Source organism: Syngnathus acus, chromosome 3, assembly GCF_901709675.1.
Source record: "Syngnathus acus chromosome 3, fSynAcu1.2, whole genome shotgun sequence".
In the NCBI taxonomy this organism is placed as follows: domain Eukaryota; kingdom Metazoa; phylum Chordata; class Actinopteri; order Syngnathiformes; family Syngnathidae; genus Syngnathus; species Syngnathus acus.
This window is the reverse complement of record NC_051089.1, coordinates 14125313-14146876: the sequence shown is the minus strand read 5'-3', so window position 1 is coordinate 14146876 and position 21564 is coordinate 14125313. Positions and strand designations below refer to the sequence as shown.

Genomic DNA, 21564 nt, shown 5'->3' with positions numbered 1-21564 from the left:
TACTGTGTACTGTGTGCTCTGGAAGGCACTATTATTGACATAAGGGGGGGGTGGAAGTGACCAGTGTATAAAGAAGAAAAATTACAGATTTTAGATGTTCCACTCCACTGAGTGCTGAATGCAAAAAATGCAGACTTTAAATCTAGTAGTTTTACTGTCAAGGTGATGTCCACGTATGTTTTCCATTATGTATGTTGACTTCAAGATCAGGCAGACTGTATCCATCTGTTTCCCATTTTCCCATTTAACTACAAACCAATTGCGTAACATGCTGCACAAAAATATTTTTAATCATTTTATTGTTTTTTTTTATATTAACATCCAAAACCTAAATCAAAACAATAAATAATTATATAATCATAATTTGTCCATTCAATAGTTTTAACCTGGGTTAACCTGCAATCATGTAACCTGGGAGGAGGAGTCATTTTAAAAACACAGACATAAACAAGCTACCCCAATGAGATCCACATTCCTCCTTCTTCTGAGCTACCATGGATCCACATGGTATTCTGCTTGTTCTGCTAGTGAGTGCATGCACAGTCCAAGGTAAGTGTGTTTATTGAAAAAAGAAACTTTTTTTTTTTCACTTTTCTTGCTGTGATGCATTACTCCCCCCGGTGGCCTTTTCTTGTTTAAATTTCTGGTGAAATTCATATTGCATTAAATAGAGCCTACTATTAATAATATGTGTCCACAGTTAGTCGCCAGCCTGTATGCTGTGGCACATTACAATGTGTGGAGATATATTCAGAACATATTCACTTAGTTTTTTTTTAAATGACAAACACATTATCTTTGTTCATCAATTTATGCCAGCAAGAGGCTGATTAAACCCACAAGATAGATGATACATATCGTGTATCTCATTTTAATGCATCTCATTTTAGGTTGTCTTAAAATGTCCAAGGGCTTGCCAATAATTATTATTTTTTTTATCTACCTTGAGTACATTTACATTGTATAATGTTGTCAGTGTGCATTGTCCCTTCTACATAAAGAAAAAATAAAATAACCACTTTTTGTGACATATTTATTCAGTGACATTTTTTTTCCAGAAATGAAGTATAGGTATCATAAATTTAATAATTTCTGCGAACTACTGGTCCAGATTGTGCAGTACTTAATACTGAACTAGTATTTGTTTACAGAACAAATCGCAATCAATAAAGATAAACAATCCAAATGTTCTATTGATTGGTAGATTTAAAAAGGCAACAATGCTCAGTTCTGACTGTCATAACAAAAACAGCAATCGTTTTGTTCATGTGGTTTTAGTTTGCGGTAGAGTGCGATTGCACTGCAACATAAAATAAGGTGAGTTAAAGATCATATAAGAAGAAAAGGACAAAATATTAAAAATTAAATTTAGGATGTTGGTGTCAAGATGGTTCTACACTTACATTATGTTCTATTTCCAAGCACATTTGCATGCATTCCTGTAACCCTCAAAATAGGTTTAAAAATCAGAGAGTCAGGCATCTAATCCTCAAAGAACTAGCTGAACTTTACTTTTAAATGCAACAATGTCTGTTTACAACCAAGACAAATCACATTAACACACTCTAAATTTTAGTCTGTGCTAAAGTTATCATATTTAAAAACATTTTTGGCAGGGTTGTGCAACCATTTTGAGTCTTTGCACGGGCCTGCCTTTGATATCCAATAAATATACTCCCAGTGTTCACATTAATATTTTAGTCGCCAGCACCCAATAATCAAATTTTAATTCTTCTAAATCTTTGGATTCAGGTTTACACAAGGAGGTGAGCTCGACACAAATGAGTGAAATACCAATATCAAGAAAATTGTTTCACACCAATTATGATTGATGGTCAAATAATGTAAACTTTATTCATGTATACTGCTGCATCTTTAAAAATACATTTACAACGTGGTTTGTCAAACCGAAACAAACGAGTGGCAACAGTGAATTGTGATAAGCGTTGCTAAAACTGTTTTATATACAGTATACTGTATATGTGTTTTGTTTTCATAGTTTCCATTCAAGGGCCAAATGAGCGCAGGCTCTTCGAAGACCTGCTGCGTGAGTACAATGTACTTGAGAGACCAATCTTCAATGAGTCTCAGACCCTCAACGTTGACGTCGGCATCACTCTCAGGCAGATCATGGATGTGGTGTGTAACTTGTTTTTATGATGATTATTATGATTATTACGACAACTACACAGGTAAATTGTAAAATGAATTCATTTTGTTTGGGCAGAACATGGCAAACTGAGAAAAAAGGTATTAGCATTTTGATGATGGAGTATATAAAATGCCAAACCAACACGATTAAATATCAATATCAAACTCTGAAGGTTTTATAGGAGCCACAAACTGTTTTTTTTTTTCTCTCACAGGATGAGACGAATCAGATGTTGACAACCAGTATTTGGCTGCGAACGGTAAGTGTCGGTGTGTTGTTAGAAAGCTTTTTGAGCAACCCGTTCTCTCATGTGTTTCCGATTAATCTTCCTCGGTAGCGTTTAAGACGAGTATAAAGACTTCAGGTTGGGCTGATGGTTCAACCTGAGCTCCGAGTTTGAAATAAGGAACCTCAGTTCCAGAATCGCTGATCTGAATTAGTTGAGTTTTCTTATATATTCACCAATAAGGAGATGCTCAAAAAAGTCTATTTACTGTACAAGATGTCTATTGACAGAGAAAAATGTCAAGGTGCTTACTTAAGCCCTTGGAATTCAAGACAGTTAAAGTGGGTGCATTAAAATGATGAAAATACAATCCGTAAAATAAGCAACACTGCTGTGGGTGTGAAGGAAAGAAAAGAGGCTTGGAATCAAATTGATGCACAAGTGAATGCAGAAGTTACAAAATATTATTTGATGCACTAAACATTGCAATCCTGCATTGGAGAAGAATACTTGGAAGTATTTTAAAGTGCAATATAGTAAATCCATAATTCAGACAGGCAAGGCATATTCTGATTGGCCCTCCTTTAGATTTCATATTTGACCGTTAAGTATATATTGATTAAGTATTTAACTCATCCATATTCAACGCAATATTTTTGTCACTGATTTTCAGTTTAAAAAAAAAAAAAAACTAAGACCGCCTCTATACTTTAACTTTAAACTAATTTAACTCCAATCCAAGGCATATTTTGATTGGCCCTCATTATTTCATATTTGACCATTAAGTAAATATTAATTAAGTATTTAACTCATCCATATTCATCACAATAATATTTTCAAATGTCACTGATTTTCAGATCAAGGTAGGACAGTTTAAAAAAAAAAAAACTAAGAGGGCCCCTACACTTTAACTCTAATCCATGTATTAGATGGATCCCAGTCCGAGCAGCAAAGTGGATCAGAAATTAACGGAATATAGATGAGCGAGTAAGTTTTAGTGAACAAGATCTGTGTGTGTGTGCATAACCCATTGTCTAGAATATTAAGTGTGGAAAAATCCTGTATATCCTAATTATCTGCTCCACAGTCTTGGAATGACTATAAACTGCAGTGGGACCCATCTGAGTATAATGGATTGAAAGCACTACGATTTCCTGATCATCTCCTTTGGAAGCCAGATATTCTACTTTATAACAGGTACAACTGGATGTGGATATGAGCAATATACTTATTAATATTTTTGGTTGTTATTATTATTAGTATTATTATTTTATTATAATTTTATTTTTATTACTATTCCTGTAAAACCACAAATCAATGTATCTTTTTTTTACGTCATCTGCAGAGGTTGTCGGAAAAATAAATACTCTTATTTATAATACAATAACACACCAGTATAAAAGATCAGATATACTTTAATTGCTGCCAATTCAATATCAGTGTGGCATCATTTTTCACAGGTCCGGTCAAAAATTGAATTAAAAGGTGTGTCTACATTTCTCACAAGCTACACTGATGTTGTTCTATGTCATCCACAGTGCAGACAAAACGTCTGATCTCTCTCATACCAAAATTGTGTCTTCCTTCTCGGGCGACTGTTTGCATATACCCCCAAGTAAGGAATATTTCTGTCCACCCTCACACTTGCACAAAAGCTCTTTTCTCCCCTTTTTCCTTATTGAACCTTCAGCTACTGAAGTGCATGAGTTTTTATGTGTGTGCACATGTAATGAAACTGCAGTTGTAGTCTCGGATTACTTCCTTCACTGAGTGACTTGACCTCCTCCTCCTTCAAGCAAAAGCACTGTTCTGTCTTCTTGGCTCGCCATGTGAATGCATTCCAGCACTAATAACTTTCTCAATGAGTTCTTTCTGCATTGATTGCTTTTGTGAGATGCAACTTGTTTCTTGACCTTCACTCACGATACTATGCATTTCATCAGATTTAATTTAGTGTTGACCTTTTGCTTTTTGATTGAGGGAAGTTTGCACTTGTCTGTCATTATTAGGCACTCTTTGTCCTCGTTGTATATCCGTTCATTTCATGCAGTGCGGAACGGAAAGACCTTGTTTACTGATTACTGGATACATTCACTACATTATTATTATTTTTCCAAAATACATGAACTCCTTATGCTGACAGAGTGCATCTCTTGCTGCTTCTTTTTTAATTCAATTTAATTTAATTCTTTCTTCAGAGTAAATTAATTTGTTTGTCATGTGTCTCCTTTTTTTTCTATTCTGCATATATTTCCCTGGTAGGGATCATTAAGAGCACCTGCTATTTCGATCTCCGCTGGTTCCCCTTTGACATCCAGAAATGTGAACTTAAGTTTGGCTCCTGGACTTACGGGGGCTTCTCTTTAGACTTATCACTGATAGAGGCGGACATCAGTGAATACGTACCTAATGGAGAGTGGGACCTTGTTGGTGAGAATAATTTGATACTGTGCATGTCTAACACAAATTTGTATACATAAAATACTTAGTAATGTGGGAAAGGGTGGAACTCAGATTGGAAAACATTTTCAGGAGATGTTTGCTACTTATGGTGAAAATCATCTGTATGTTGAATCACAAAACAGACGACCTCGTAAGAGCAATTCAATAAGACTATTGAAATAAGGGACCTGTAAAATTGATCAGCAACCATGGCGGATAAAGAAAAGTGTAAAAGTGTTTTTTCACATAGATACCAAGGGACCCAACTAATGTCAATCTTTTGAGGAACAACTATACTCCTACAGAATATAAGAACAACAAAGAAACTGATTTAAGATACACAAGGTCAAAAAGACAGTGAGAAAACAAATCACCAGAATCAGAATCTAAACTTTCCACCTTATTCACGGGGGCTCTCATGGGTAACTAAATATGTGAGGAACTTCTGGTAAAATGCTCCCATTGATTACAATGAGTTTTCCCTAATGAAGCGGCTTTTCTACACACACCCCTTTTCTAAACGATCATTAGCCCTCATGCATTGAACAATTTCTTGCACATCTTTGGAGCGAGTTGTACTGCTGGTGGTTGTACAAACAAGCAGAAGAAGTTCAATCTGGACTACAAGGCCATTGAGCATCGTTGAGCATTCCTCTCCAGATGAGGAAAGAGCTGTATAGTGTAGTGTCCACCTGACAATGAGGAACACAGACAAACTAGGCTGAGGGTCATTTGAAAAGACCAGCTCAATGTTGTATATGTGCCGCTTTTTATTTCATGGGCAAAGCTCATCACAACACTCGCATTGAACTTTGTGCAAGTGCTTGCATTGAACCACCGGCAAAGACGCGCTGGGTGAGTGCCACTTGTATATCTTGTGTTGTTTAAATGTATGCGGGAGACTTCTTTTCGTGACATTGAAATGTTTTCTCTTATCCAACGATTGACATTCGCATATTAGCACCAACAGTTACCATTGAAATAAAACGCCGGTTTCACTATACTGGAAGTGCCTCTCATGTTTCACGCAAAAGAATAAGGTGGTTACAAGTTTAGAAAAAACAATGACCCAATATAAATAGAAAAATAACGATATGAAAGAGACAAGAAAAAGGAAATAAATACATTGAAAGAAAGAAATTAAATAAATAAATAACTTTGTTGCATAAAGTACCTCAAAACCAATTCTGAATCGCAAATATCAGTAGAAAGCAGTAGAATAATAGCTCACAGCATGTTTTTAATTTGTATTAAGAAAATACTCCAAAGATACTGAATAAAATATTTTTGTAAGATCAAAAAATACATTGTGAAAATATGGCTTGATGGATCGATCAAGGGATACTGTAAAACAATTTTTTTAAATTAAAGTGTTACAACATTTTACATGTGTAGATTCAATGACGTGTTGTTTTTCTCACAGTGGTTTCAGGAAAGAAGAATAGCCGGACTTATGATTGCTGCGAGGAGCCCTACCCCGATGTCACGTACACCATAGTGATGCGCAGACGGACTCTCTTCTATGTAGTTCATCTGCTCATTCCCTCGATTCTGATCTCCATTCTGGCCCTGTTTGTCTTCCTGCTGCCTGCTGACTCCGGGGAAAAGATATCACTGGGTAAAGCAATGAGCTTTAAATCCTCTGTATCGCAAAATGTTTAATCCTCTGGAAATTGAATTTGCATTGATAGCCTTTTCTTCCGTTCATTCTGATCAGAAACAAATAACATTGTAATGAAAACATTTATCGTAATATGTAACGTATCAACATACAAATTCTTATTATTTCGGCGGTACAAGGATTCTGCCCCATTGATATGTAATTAATATCCTCAAATACGTATACATTTAAAAAATGTAGGATGTTTGTTAGGCTTCTCTCATGCTTTAGTAATATAATTAGGCCTGAGTGAATTGTCTTTGGTGGTCAGCTATTCCTCGGGAACACGCTGTGAAAGGTGGCTGGCTCGGGGGAAGGAAAAACTTCTGTGACACAAGACTGATTGGAAAATATTTTATTCGACCGATGTCAGAATGAAGTGTCTCACGTCCAGAAAAAAGGTCGAGTGTGCCCCGAGTCGTCCAGTCTACTTCCTTTATACCAACAGGCTGCTGTTTGATATATTACTCGCTAGTCCGTCCTGTAGACCCGATACGGTCTTCCTAGGATTCTTTCATGAGTACATCCACCTGCTTCCTGTATCTTCTGGCGCCAGTAAGTCTACATTTCTGGAGCCAGGAATCAGCATCCCGTACCAGGCACCGATATCTCAAACGACTTGACCAGTGCCTTGACCTGATACGCAAACCAGGCCTTAAGTGGTATAAGAGTAGAATGAAAATATATTACTGGCCTTTACCTTTTGTGATACCTCAACCATCATGAGCTTTAAGTAACTGTTTTTAATGTAATTTTATCCCAAGATGCAGCATTGTTTTGCATGCTTGTATGTAAAATCCGAATTCTTTGGTTTTGAGGCACTAACTGAGATTTGGTATTTTCAGGAATCACAGTCATGCTCTCCCTAATAGTCTTCATGCTGCTAGTTGCACAAATCATGCCGCCCACTTCAGACTCAGTGCCTCTAATAGGTAAGTGGGGTTATTATTAGTAGGAATTTGTATTGCTCTTTCATCTCAACACTTTGTGTTTGTGTACTTATTCACAAAGCACATGTTCTGTTTTGCAATGTAGCTACCCCCTATATTTCGAAAAGATATACCGTAATTTTCGGACTATAAGTCGCACCGGAGTATAAGTCGCACCAGCCATAAAATGCCCAAAAAAGTGAAAAAAAACATATATATGTATACAAGTCGCTCCTGAGTATAAGTCGCCCCCCCACCCAAACTATGAAAAAAACCGCGACTTATAGTCCGAAAATTACGGTAGTTCAGAAAATCTGATTCCAGGCTTGCTCTGCAGGGAACATGTGCCCAATGGAGACAACTGCATTAGAGACATTATATGCTATTGATAGCTTGACATTAGAGCAGCATGATGCTTGAAGCAAACGAAGCTTTAAAATGAGTACTCAATGAAACCATTTTTTGCCCTGAATGAGAGGGGAAAGGCTCCAGTTTGCCCCCATGAAAGTGATCAGGACGGGTTTTATATTGTACATGATGAATGGCTGAATAACCAACCATTTTCTCCTCTGTCTTCACCTTTATAGCTCAGTACTTTAGCGTCACTATGGCCATTGTTGCGCTCTCTGTGATTGTCACAGTTGTGGTTTTACAAGTTCATCATCATGACCCTCATGGCGCCAGGATGCCAAAGTGGGTGAGTGCCCATTTCACTGTGATCCTCGCCATTTGTTTTTGTTCATCTTAGCATTGTACTGGTTTATTACATGTTGAATCAAATGTGAATGGTGTTATTTGAATTGGAAGAAATATTCAGGTACCGTATTTTCCGCCCTATAAGGCGCACCGGATTATAAGGCGCACCTTCAATGAATGGCCCATTTTAAAACTTTGCCCATATATAAGGCGCACCGGATTATAAAGCGCACCTTCAATGAATGGCCCATTTTAAAACTTTGTCCATATACGTATATAAGATATATACATTTGGCCCGCGGGCCGGACTTTGGACACGCCTGCTGTAGTGGCTCAATATTGGTCCATATATAAGGCGCACCTGATTATAAGGCGCACTGTCCAATGAGGATGATCAGATGGATGTGTGGTGTGTCAATGAGGGAGGAAAAGACCAGTGCAGAGCTGAGACAGAAGATGGGAGTGGAGGCCATAGTGGATGTGGTGAGGAGAGGCAGACTGCGATGGTACGGACATGTAGTGAGGAAGGACGAGAACGACTGGGTGAAGAAAGTTATGTTGTATAACGTAGAGGGAACAAGACCCAGTGGCCGACCTAAAAAGACCTGTCAGATGACCGTGGCAGCCGACATGAAGGCACTCGGCATCAACCACAAGATGGCCATGGACCGTTCCCGGTGGAAGAAGGCCATATCGAGAACCCAGTCCAACCCAGCGGCGCCTGGAAAGCGGACTTTAAACCGATGATGATGATGATGATGATGACTGTCGGCTTTTGAGAAAATTGGATGTTTTTAGGTGCGCCTTATAGTGCGGAAAATACGGTAGTTCCTCAAAACATACTGTCATTTCCGGATTACAAAGCGCACATGACTAAAAGCCGCAAAAGCTAGATTTAGCTGAAACCAGATTTGTACAGACAACTTTCATTTACCTTAAACACCAGTAGACATCACCAACACCCCCACCCCCACCACCACCACCAAAACAATGCCAAGTGCATTATGCAACACCCATTTGTTATATGTTTGGATCTCGCTCCGGAGTTTCTAATAGTGCCTGTTGTCCGTTGCCAGAGATGGTGAGTCGGTAAGCAAAGAAAGCAAAGCGAGTTGTGGGTCGCACTGCAGAGGCAGCTGTATTTATGGCACCTTTTGCCCATTACACTCAACACAAGATAGTTCCACATTTCTATTTCAGGCAGCGTGCCTCTTCTTCATGCGTGCGCACTCCAACTGCAAATGGCTAATATAAAGATGTAGTACTCATACTCAGAAAGTTTCATTCGTCCACTGTGACGTGTTCTGTAATTTCATTGCTCACGTGTGACAAGACTATGACAGATGGGAAGTGTTGAGGTAGAGTTAAATGACAAAAGCAGAGCAAATGGAAGCCGATAGCCAGGGAAGGGGGTCTTTTGGGTCCGCTGGGCAACGGAGTGACTTGTAGAACAAAGCTGGACAAGGACCTCAGCAGCGAGCCATCTGGAGGCACACTTGTGGAAGATCGAATCATATGGCACCTGTATTAAGGACAGATTGTCTCTTGAGATTAGATTGCAATAGTTACTGAACATTTGTATAAACTGCCCCGCCCAGCCTAAAACAAAAAAGTCAAATGTATTTATACAACCCTTCATCACAGAAAGGTCTCAAGAGGTTCACATGACCACAGTTGATAAATATTAACAACATACCCTGATCTTACCCACAAGGGAGGCAAGGAAAATCTAAAAAAAAAAAAAAAACTGGGGAAAAATGAGAAAGCAACCAACAATAGACCACAATAAGTGGCTATGTATATACTGTTGACAGCTTTATTTATTGACTGACAGTGGCAGAAAGTAAAGGCTTGCAGTAGTTGCACTTTCACACATTTGAGTTACTGATGGGTGCTTTGATGGTAGAGGCATAAACATCATGAGAGTAAAATCAATGTGACTAGTTTCTGAAAGTCACAGACAAAATCATCCGCTGAGGCTGCGGTGCCGGGGAAGTCAGTCTCTTTTTGAATGCCCGAAGAAGCAGGACAGTGGTAGGGTCAATGTCTCTTCAGTGAAGGAGCTTCATGGCTTCCAAGCTCGACTTGTGCCTAACTTTATTTTAAAAAAAAAAAAAAGTCTACCCTTGTAATTTTAGCGTTAACCTCATCTTTTCGACCTTTTTCCTCATTGTGATTAGACAAATGATTATTTTGTCGTCCCTTACAAGCCAGTCAGTGTGACTGGCCCGCCCCGAGCTATTCTATTTACAAAATTGGGGTTCTGGGAGGATTCTGGACAGCTGTTTTTTTTCCCCTTCCCTCCTGGGCTTTAATACTCTCTGAGCTCCGGCAATGTGTTGCACCAGTTTCACCGTTAATATTTATGCCACTGATGATGAGTCCTATCTTTCTTCTTTGTTTGATCCCAAAGATTCGTTTGGTCTTCCTTGATTGGTGTGCCTGGTTTCTGCGCATGAAGCATCCAGGTGAGGACAGCATGGACCTCAAAGCCAGAATGGCGAGTGTTCACCCTGCCTCGCCCAATTCTGGCTTGATTGGGAAAGTTGGCGAGGGTGAGCTTGCCTTCACCAAAGATCTGAGCTCCACAGTCGGCTGCAGTGAACCAGAACTCGCCAATATCCTTGATGAAGTGCGCTATATTGCCAAACGTTTTCGTGACCAGCAACAGGGAGAAACTATGCGCAGTGATTGGAAATTTGTTGCTGCTGTCATCGATCGTCTTTGTTTTGTGATTTTCTTGCTATTCATTATCCTGTGCACCTTTGGGATTCTTGTGTCAGCACCAAACATTACTGAGGCTGTTTCCAAAGATGTGTTCTTCTGAAAATAAACGCCATAGGAAAAGCAAATACGTAATTACATAATTATTTCAGAATTTCTTCATTTCTTTCAAGCATGTGGTGGTCTAGAAACCGGTGTGTATGAGACTAAATATTATATTAAAGGTAAATAATCAACTGCCAGAGTATGACTAGCATTTGTGGAGAACGTCTCCCCCAAAAATGCATGCGTGTTTGCCTTCTTACAGGGCGTGACATAAATAGTCAAAATTACACCATGCATAGCCCTGAAACATCCTTAGTCTTTCAGTCTGGAGCCTGGAGGATCATTCACCCATGTTTCTTCCAAGCCCAAATGGTCAAGATATAAGGCAATTCCCAGAGTCTCCTCTGCTTTCCCCGGAGCTGTTAACACTTCCAAAGGAGCCATGAATTTTTACAATGGTCACTGTAATGCAAACCTGTGTTTTCTCTCTTCTGAAGCCAGCAACCATTATGTGTGCAAATCGTTCCTTCCAGCAGGCTCGAACTTCGAAATTGAGTAACTATTGCAACGTCAAATTATATTTATTTATTTATCTATTTATTTATTTAGTTTTCATCTTTACACCAAACTACATCAAAACCTATAATCCAAACAATTTTTTATTTGAATATTTTATGGATCTGCAGCAAATAAAAATAGTCTGTTCTTGAAAAGTTCACAGTGAATCCCCACTGGGCCTTTTACCCGTTGCAAAGAAACTTTTTAAATACATTTGTTTATTTCATTCATTCTGCTAGCTTGTGGATTTGATATCAGCGCGACGCAACCCAGACAACTTGAAATGTGTCAAGAGCCTGTCATGGAGGGATGTCAAGGAAAGAATTTGGTTACTTTTCAAAATGAAATAACCGTAAATTGTTAGTGCTCTAATTCTTCTTCTTTCATTTTTGCGGCCCGGTCCAAGCTGGACCCTGGCCCAGTACTGGTCCACGGGCCGGTGGTTGGGGACAACTGGTCTCATGTGTCCAAAACGGTTCATGTTCTTATTCTGTCTTGAGCCACATCCACACAGGAGATTGGTCTAACAAAGCACACACAGGAGATTGGCAGAACATTAAAGTAAATATGCCAAATTTGGGCTTAACTGAGTTCAACCGATCAAAGTGTGCCTGAGTAAGAATAAACTGTCACAGTAATACAACATTCTACCTCGATTGTGGCAGGAAAGATGAACTCCTCAATCAGATCTGTGCTTATTCAAGTGTCTGTTATTAATCATTTTGTATTTAAGGATTAAGGGAACTCCCTAAAATCATTTGCTGTACCCTTTTTGTGAACCAACAAACACTTCTCATTTGATCAAATCAATTCATTGACACATTTTCATTCTTCTGCTGAAACTAATTCGATCAATACAATAATTTGGATGTCTTCAAAACTTCCAGAGGACTGTCAACCTAAAATATATTATATTGCTGATTAAAAAAAAAAAAAACACACACACAATTTGTTTAATGTAATCTGAATAACTGTTGTACTTGGATTATTTTCAACAGGTCATGTATCATACAATGATCTCAGGCTTTGGACCGGCCTGAGACCAATGTGCATTCTTTCTGATAACCATTGGGTCCAAAGGATACTTAGGGATTATGTGTATGCTCAGGCAATGAAAAATTCGTGGGAACTTTGCTCCATGCTTTTTTTTTTTCAGTCATGGGCAAATTTATAAAGATAGTTAGGTGTTATTGTAAAATGTATGTACATATATGTTATATTCGTTCTGTTTGGCGGTGCTCTCGTCACGCTTTAAAAGAAAAAAACTCAGAACAGCGAGGCAACGTGCTAAACAGGTATCAGTGTCCCTTGATTTTACCTTTTGGTTGTAGAGTGCCTGTGTGGTCCGCAGGCCGACACATGATATTAATTTTTTTTAATTTCTTTCTTTTTTTGTTTGAAAAGGATATTGACCTGTGCAAGGGAGAAAACAAATTGTAGCTACCATTGTACTGTGTGTTAAATATTATTGGTTGCCATGACATTTAAAGACTGCAAACCTTGTTTCTCAGTGAAGACGACGTCGGCATCTGTTTTCCATTAAGAGGGCTGAGTTCCAGATGAGGCGGGCTCCAGCTGCCTCATCTCAATGTTCTATTAGAACTATGCACAAGTGTATCGTACAATATGCACATTTTTCTTTTCAATGCAGTTGGGTTGTCATAATATTTGTTACCTTGGTGGAGGAGACATTCTACAAACACACGTAGAAACGTTCACTCAGTTGTTCTAAGCAATCAACACCTCAACTTGAACTTCTGCAAAATATATTCTGCAGAAGATGAGGTGGACTCCAGCTGCACTCATCTCCAGCTGCACCCATCTCTTACATAACATCTTATTGGAACCATGCCCAAGTCTATTGCACAATATGCACATTTTTCTTTTCAATGCAGTTGGGGTGTCATGTTAAAGTTTAAATCCTGGGAGGAGACATTCTACAAACATATGTAGAAACGCTCACTCGGTTGTTCTAAGCACTCAAGCCCACCGAGGTCCACACTTCTCTAATTCCTGTTCCAGACCACCATGGCTCCCTATGATGTTCTGCTTCTCCTTCTAGTGAGTTTCTGCACAGTCCAAGGTAAGCTGCTAATATGAACATTCAACACACTTTCATATTTCCCATTGGAGCCTTTTTTTGTTTTATGTTTTGTAATCGTTTTTTCTTGCAGTCGATCTGGTGCATTGCTCTTTCAATTAAATTTCCAACTGGTTGCATATCAAATAGTGTTTTGTTTTTTTACAGCATGACCCCACAGTCAGTCTAGTCGAGACTCCAACAAGTTTTGTAAAGGAGGGGAAGAAATTGTTCAAAGAGGGGAAGAAGACTAATCGAGATGCAGCAACCTGGAAAAATAAGAAAAGGTGGAAGATAGCTTCAGCTGTTATGATTGAAGAGTGATAGGCGAAGAGGCAAGATCTAGAGATCTAGAGATCTTGTGAACAGTGGTCTTAAAAAGACAACAGGAAGCAGATGTTCAACCTGTCTATAGGAATGACCAGGTTAACTAGTTTGCTGAAGTAAGAGTGATCAGACTTAGATGCTTTGTACACATCCAGAGAAGAGATCATGAGAATATTGGTTAGAAGGATGATGAGGATAAAGTTGCCAGGCAAAAGAGCGAGAGGAAGACCTAAGAGAAGGTTGACACATGTCGTGAGGAAAGGCAGTACAGCTTTAACTTAATCCAGTAGCACATTTAAAAAAAATTTTACAAAGTGCAATGCTCAACACAAATAAGTGTGAATAGAAAATACTGATCATTTATACTAAACCTGTCTAATATATTGTACATTTTTTGTGTTTCATAGTTTCTATTCAAGGGGAAAATGAGCACAGACTGGTTGCAGAACTGATGCAGAACAATTGGGGGGAGAGACCAGTCATCAATGAGTCTCAGGTTCTCAATGTCAAAGTTGGCATTTACCTCACCCAGATCATTGAGTTGGTGTGTATCTTTTTTTTTTTTTTTAAATTATTGTTCAGGCCTAAGTAATAACCGCTGCTAGCCACGCATGAAAACTTTACACACACATCAGGCTGGGTATAAATATACAGTATATATTAAAAACTAAACAGGCTCTGTAGCGGCACCTACGTAAAAAAATACACAAAACAACCCATTTGTTTATTCAAACAATCCAAAAAATAGTTTTTGTTTGTTTGTTTTTTGCAAAACAACACAAAGTCGGGTGAAATTGGGGTCAGTCCAATTTCTAACCCAGCAGATTTAAAGGTCACAAAGTTTTGTTTGCCAGGACAATTGAGGGCACCTCCTGCAGCTTCGAATTGGATATCCACTTTTTCTTTGAATTGTTTTATATTGTGTGTTCTATGCATCCATTGCAGCCTGGTCATCCTGGAAGGGGGTTCCTCCCATCTGTGGTCTCTTCTCAAGGTTTCTCATTTTTCCCCTAGGAGGGTTTTTTTTTGTTTGTTTTTCCTTGCCCTCCTGGGAGTTTAACATCAGGGGATGTTTGAGAATAATTGTCAAATTTTGTACATGAGCCCTTTGAGACTTGAACTTGACTTGACTTCTTCACCTGGCACTACTAAACACACTAAACAAGGTTTACGCAACACAAAAATCACGATGCACTGGATTTTGCACCTGAGTGCACATGCTCTGTCCACAAAAATAGAGCCCAGTATATCAAATGCCAGCTCAGCATGATTAAATATCAACCTTAAACTCTGAAGGTTTATAAGAGCTAATAAAACCCAAAGTAAAACTTTGTTTCCTTTTTTTTCCCCCTCACAGGATGAGACCAGCCAGGTGTTGACGACCAATATTTGGCTGACATTGGTAAGGTTTTCAAGTTCTAACACTTTCCATAGATGTTGCTTTGGCGACACAGATGCTTTCATAAAGCCAAAGAAGAATGTAAAATGTCGAAAATGTATCTGTTTTTATTTTGCAACAAATATACACAGTGATGTCTTGAGATATGAGTGTTTTGACTTGTGAGTTTTTTGAGAAACAACCATCCACTGGCATTCTATACTTGAGTAGAACTATAAATATTTGTGTAAAAAAACAACTTTGGTAAAAGTATAAGTACTTGCTGCACGTTTGCAGCTGGAGGATAACTAAACTCAATTTTATGGATGGATACATGAATATGATGTAACTGTTATGGCTGGTCCATTTAAAAATGAATGTGTTAGCTTACTCTGAGTCTTCATACACTGCAATCTGCTTTACCCTTGAAGACACAGGACCGCACATGTTTATGTTTATCGTGGGGGTAAAAAAAAAAAGTAATAATGATCTGCTCCACAGTCCTGGAATGACTACCAACTGCAGTGGGATCCATCTCAATATAATGAGTTGGACACTCTTCATTTGCAAAATGATGTCCTTTGGAAGCCAGATATTGTCCTTTATAACAGGTACAGTCGGCACTAGTATTGTCAGATCCACTGCATGCTAAATGTAAAACAGAACAACAAATTCTGGTAAAGTCCATTACTGTTAGTACAGTAATCCCTCGTTTTTTGCTGGGGTTACGTTCCAAAAACAACACGTGATAGGCGAAATAAGTGGTGTAGAATTTTTTTTTATTACCATTATTATACAGGTATAACATTGAAACCAAAGAACAAAACCTATTTTCAGGCCCAAGCATTTGTATAACAAAGAGAAGTAAACGCTTTCTTACAAATAACTACAGTAAAATAATCATTTTAATCATCAATACAAAATATATACGACGTAGTAGGACAAATTGTGACTCACGCATATTTCACTGCGCCTCTAACAGTGCGGCTGCGGCTTGACTTCGCTCTGTAGTGTCTTTTTCTTTTGAAGCCCTAATGTACTGTGAAAAAAAAATCTGGTTCCATTTTATCCCATTTTACAATAACTTTATATGCAATCATCATTCACTTGTTCAGTGCATGCATGAGGAAATTGTCTATTTACAGAACCCATCAAAAATTTTACGAGAAGGTGAGTCCAAGGCTTTGAATGGTACTGTCAATAAAGCAGCAAGGATGTTATTCTATGTTATCCACAGTGCACAAGAAAGATTTGAGACTACTTTCGATGCCAAGGTCGTTGTTACCTCCTCAGGCAACTGTAACTATATACCTCAAGGTAAAGAAAATTGCACAAAGGTCAATTCAGCTTTGCTTTTTGAGCCTACATGGATTTAAACATGGATTTGTGCATGATGTTAGTTTTTCAAGTGGAAGTCAAACCCAAATTGTCATGAAAATAATATGTTGTATGTGCCCCGACTAGTCTAAATACAGCACTCTGTTTAATAGTGCCTTTGTGGAATATGAATTAAACAGCAAAATTCACCCCTTCTTATCCATCTCAGGGGCCAGCCATTTTGCCATCGCAGCTGCCAGGTCTCAGGTAACAACAACCAATCACGTCTCAGCTTGCAAGTGGAAAAATGGTCACCCCCTGAGATGGATAGAAATAGTTTGAATTTGCCTGTTTAATTCATATTCCACAAACAAAACATTAATCAGAACATTGTGTTTCGACGAGTTTGGTTGCACATAGCATATGATTTTTTTGAGGTTGGCATCCCCTTAGAGTGTGTGTGCACGCAATAAAAGAACTCCCAGTCATAGCAAGTGATTACTGCCTTCACCAATAGACGACTTATTCCCTCTGCCCTCTCCCTAAAAAAAGCATTTTCTTGCTTTGTCTCGCCTTTTGCATTAATATCATGGCAGCTGAGACTGAGTTTCCTTCTGTATTGACTACCTGTGTCAGAAACAAATTCCTTTTCAACACTCGCACATGAACCTTTGCTGGAAACAATTATCTTATCTGATCGTCTATAATAGTCATCGATTGTTGTTTAAAATTATTTGGTAATCTTCTCCCTTGTCTGTAATTACAATGTAATTGGCTGGTCTGCGTATCCTTTTTCTATTTCAGTTTATTCCGTGCTTGATGCCACGTCAAGCTCATGATAAATGATACTAGAATGACATTGTTCAACGCTGCATTCTAATATTTTTCTTGAAAATGGATTGGAATTTGGATAATGCTTCCCTCCTGAATAATTACTAATTTCACCGTAATATTACCATTAACTCTCAATGCTTGCCTCTTGAATATTTACTACTTTCCCTGCAATATTTTCATTAACTCGCAATACTTAACTCCAGAAGTTGTCAGCCTAGCTCTTGTTTTATTTCAAGTGTATCACAGCTTCCTTTAGCCGAGAGAAGATAAAATCATTTTCACATGATGTGTCTGTTTTTTATTAACCCTTGTTTCACATTTATTCTCCTGTCAGCGATCTTTAGGAGCACCTGCCATGTCGATCTCCGCTGGTTCCCCTTTGACACTCAAAAATGTGACCTCAAGTTTGGCTCCTGGACTTATGGGGCCCGGTCTTTGGACTTAACAATGAGCGAGGCGGTCATAAGTGAATACGTTCCTAATGGAGAGTGGGAGCTTGTTGGTGAGAATAGTTTGATAATGAGCGTCAAACTTAAATTCTAATACATAAAATATCTAATATTGATGAGGAAGACTGTGGAGGGGAAGGCACTGAAATCTGATTTGAAGATACTCTTGAGATGTGATTACATTTGACTTGAGAAACATTTTTTTGAAATTTAGTAACCTGCCCTCAACTATGCCTAGTGTAATTAATTGGCTAATACAAATATCACTTTTTTTCTGTACAAAGTTAATGTCACTCAACACTGAACTCCAACTAGGCCACAATATGATGAACCCAGTGTATTGTTCACATGACTGTTTTTGTGTTAAGGGTAAAGTCATGAGCAAGTATGAAGCAGCAGTAAAGGGAGAGTCAAACTACATTGTGTAAGATGAAACCTGCAGCAAAGGAGCAGTAAAATTGCGAATGTAGTATTGAGAAACACATCTGGCTCTATATTTGTGCTCAGTGCAAGTTTGGCGCAAAGTGTTCCTCGTTCTGCTACTTTTGCAGATGTGCGCAGTTATAAATATAAAAGCGTCTCCTCTCAGTTCCTGTCAGTTTGATGCATGAGAGGCACAGACATGACAGAAGCAAAAACTGATTTTCTGGAGTATTTTGATGATATCGAAGCACACAAACTGATGTGAAGTAGGCCAGAGACATCACAGATCATCACTGTGATACTCAGGTATGTTTTGTTTGGTCTCACAGAGGTCTCGGGAAAGAAGAACAGCCGGATTTATGAGTGCTGCGAGGAGCCCTATTCCGATGTCACGTACACCATAGTGATGCGCAGACGGACTCTCTTCTATGTAGTTCATCTGCTCATTCCCTCAATTCTGATCTCCATTCTGGCCCTGTTTGTTTTCCTGCTCCCTGCTGACTCCGGGGAAAAGATAACACTGGGTAGAGCAATGCACTTTCATTCTATTCAAATTCTCTGTACCGTATTTTCCGGACTATAAGGTGCACCGGACTATAAGGCGCACCTTCAATGAATGGCCCATTTTAAAACTTTGTCCATATGTAAGGCGCACCGGACTATAAGGCGCACCATTAATGCAATCACAATATAATAACTTGAAATAGTGAAAACAATAACAATATATCAATAATGTTAATATCACACAACACATTTGAGGTTTTTAGGTGCGCCTTGTAGTCCGGAAAATACGGTACATGAAAATTTGTTCTCCGAAATTTTTACATTCCATCGGTCGTCTTTTCTTCAATCAGATGGAAACTTATGATTGAGCCTTATGTCCTTATCATATTATACAGTGTAGTGACTTTTACAAATTATCTTTAATGCAATGAAAATGATAGCACGTAAGGTTTATGCTTAAGCGTCACTTGACAGTACATTCAATTTCGTTCAAGATCGTTAACGGTCGCAAAGACGTTCACCAACAGTTTTAAGGGTCTCGAATAATTTTGGTTGTCGCAAAGAAATTGTTCAATAAAACATTTTCATGTTTGTATGTAAGATGCAAAGGCTATGCTGTTTTAGATTTGAATGCAAAGGCTCTGCAGTTTTAGATTTGAATTGCTAACTTAAATTTGGTATTTTCAGGAGTCGCAGTCATGCTGTCCCTCATACTCTTGATGACGTTAGGTGCAAATGTGATTCCTGCCAATTCGGATTCAGTGCCTCTCATAGGTAAGTGGTGGTGATGTCTGGAAAGATTTCAGTTAAGTTTAAGCAATGAGACAATTTTTTAAAAAGACCTGGCTCACATTGTAATTGATTGAGACGTTGCGTTGAGCCAAATTTTTGAAGATCTGTCTCACACTGTAATTGATTGAGATTTTGCATTTCACATCTGCACTCATTCTCACACGTTTGTAAATTCACTCACACAACGCTATTTTCTATTCTGTGCTTGTGTGGGTTCTGTAATGCGTCTTCCTCCTACAATTGAAAGACGTTGATTTTTTTTTCAAATGTACATCAGTCAAAACTGAAATAGTGTGACAGAATACTTGATTTTTAAAGTTCATATTTATTGTTTTTCTTATGCATTTACGTCTGTTTAATGGAGACAGCTGCATTATTTCACCTAAATAAATACATTGACATTAGATCAGCATGGTATTCTGTACCGCTCGATGCAAACGGGCTCATAAAATGAGAAAAAGAAGCACAATTTGCCAGTGTCATACATCAAAAGGGACAGGCTCCAGTTTCTGACCCTGAACAGAGATGCATACTGTACATGAGGAATGTCTGAATAACCAACGATTTTCTCCTCTGTTTTCACCTTTCTAGCTCAGTACTTTATCATCACCATAGTCATTGTTACACTCTCTGTGATTGTCACGGTTGTGGTCTTACAATTTCACCATCATGACCCTCATGGAGCCAAGATGCCTAAGTGGGTAAGTGTTCATTTCATTATGCTGTGTACCAAAACTTCATCATTTTTGCCTTGTTTTACCAAACAGCATACCGTTATTTGATTTTTAATCAAATGCCAACCCCATATATTTAATTGGGAGAAATATGAATGACGATGCTCCAAACAGCAAAAGTGTGAAATGGTCGGGATTTTGTAGCCAATCACCAATTAAATTAGAAAATGGACCAATCTCTACGTATACAGTACTTACTGTGAAGTCTGACAATACTGTCTTTCACACATTTGGATTACTGAACGAGCTGCCGAGTGGATTGATGCCATCCTGCATTGCATTTGACGTGAACACGTCCTATCTGTCTTTATTTGACCCCAAAGATCCGTGTGGTCCTCTTTGATTGGTGTGCCTGGTTTCTGCGCATGAAGCGTCCTGGTGAGGACAGTGCGGACTTCAACGACAGAATGGTTCAACCGGCCTCACCTGATTCTGAGTTGGTTGGACGAGCTGGTGAGGGTGAGGTTCTCCTTACCAAAGTTCCGAGCCCCACAGTTCACAGCCATGAACCAGAGATCGCCAAAATCCTTGATGAAGTACGCTATATTGCCAAACGCTTCAGAGAGCAGCAACAGGGAAAGACTACGTGCAGTGATTGGAAATTTGCTGCTGTTGTCATCGACCGTCTTTGTTTTGTCATTTTCTTGCTATTCATTGTCCTGTTCACCTTGGGGATTTTTGTGTCGGCACCAAACTGAAGCCACAGTGAAGGCAAACATTGACATCATTTAGCTCAGAATTTCCCGTTTTCAAGCACGTTGTATTCTAAAACCAGTATATTCTGGTTTTGGATCACCAAATACTAGATTTGGGAGTGTTGCTTAAATAAGTATTTTTATACACTAACTAATTACCACTAACGAGTTACCTGTTAAGAAATCTAGTTAGGAACATAATTCAAGTATCATAATATCAATGTAATGTAACTTGATTACTTTTAATAACGTTTGGATTTGTTTACACGTTTGCATGAAATATGTAATAATAAATGTACACATACTCTATACAGTGTACAGTACTTGAATGGACGTTATTGACTTATAGACGGATTTAATATGCATGCTTTTTTATGCACACGGATGGATGGATGGATGGATGGATGGATGGATGGATGGATGGATGGATGGATGGATGGATGGATGGATGGATGGATGGATGGACGGACGGACGGACGGATGGATGGATAGAATGGTTAATTTGGAGTTAGAAAGTAGCCTAGGCTTAAAAACAGATACAACATTCTTTTGAAAGTTTCCATTCAGATTAAGTGTTAATTTGTTCTTGAAACATACAG

At 38.6% G+C, this 21564-nt stretch overlaps 2 protein-coding genes across 2 annotated transcripts; both read left to right on the top strand.

The window, feature by feature from the left end:
- Window positions 1-394: 394 nt before the first annotated feature.
- On the top strand, window positions 395-10983 carry LOC119120402 (neuronal acetylcholine receptor subunit alpha-7-like). Its single transcript, XM_037247268.1, has 10 exons — window positions 395-549; window positions 2000-2139; window positions 2367-2411; window positions 3466-3575; window positions 3917-3993; window positions 4641-4808; window positions 6244-6438; window positions 7326-7412; window positions 7997-8106; window positions 10519-10983. The coding sequence occupies exons 1-10, from the start codon at window positions 495-497 to the stop codon at window positions 10930-10932; spliced, it is 1401 nt and encodes a 466-aa protein (XP_037103163.1). The 5' UTR covers window positions 395-494; the 3' UTR covers window positions 10933-10983.
- Window positions 10984-13290: 2307 nt separating this feature from the next.
- LOC119120404 (neuronal acetylcholine receptor subunit alpha-7-like) lies at window positions 13291-21281 on the top strand. Its single transcript, XM_037247269.1, has 10 exons — window positions 13291-13515; window positions 14247-14383; window positions 15197-15241; window positions 15719-15828; window positions 16455-16534; window positions 17703-17870; window positions 18570-18764; window positions 19432-19518; window positions 20128-20237; window positions 20594-21281. The coding sequence occupies exons 1-10, from the start codon at window positions 13461-13463 to the stop codon at window positions 20966-20968; spliced, it is 1362 nt and encodes a 453-aa protein (XP_037103164.1). The 5' UTR covers window positions 13291-13460; the 3' UTR covers window positions 20969-21281.
- The last annotated feature ends 283 nt before the right edge of the window (window positions 21282-21564 follow it).

Coding starts and splice junctions, on each gene's coding strand:
- LOC119120402 (XM_037247268.1), top strand. CDS start 495: ATGGATCCACATGGTATTCTGCTTGTTCTGCTAGTGAGTGCATGCACA. Junction 6,439..7,325: donor CGGGGAAAAGATATCACTGG/GTAAAGCAATGA, acceptor TGGTATTTTCAG/GAATCACAGTCATGCTCTCC. Junction 8,107..10,518: donor GCGCCAGGATGCCAAAGTGG/GTGAGTGCCCAT, acceptor TTGATCCCAAAG/ATTCGTTTGGTCTTCCTTGA.
- LOC119120404 (XM_037247269.1), top strand. CDS start 13,461: ATGGCTCCCTATGATGTTCTGCTTCTCCTTCTAGTGAGTTTCTGCACA. Junction 13,516..14,246: donor GAGTTTCTGCACAGTCCAAG/GTAAGCTGCTAA, acceptor TGTGTTTCATAG/TTTCTATTCAAGGGGAAAAT. Junction 15,242..15,718: donor CCAATATTTGGCTGACATTG/GTAAGGTTTTCA, acceptor TCTGCTCCACAG/TCCTGGAATGACTACCAACT.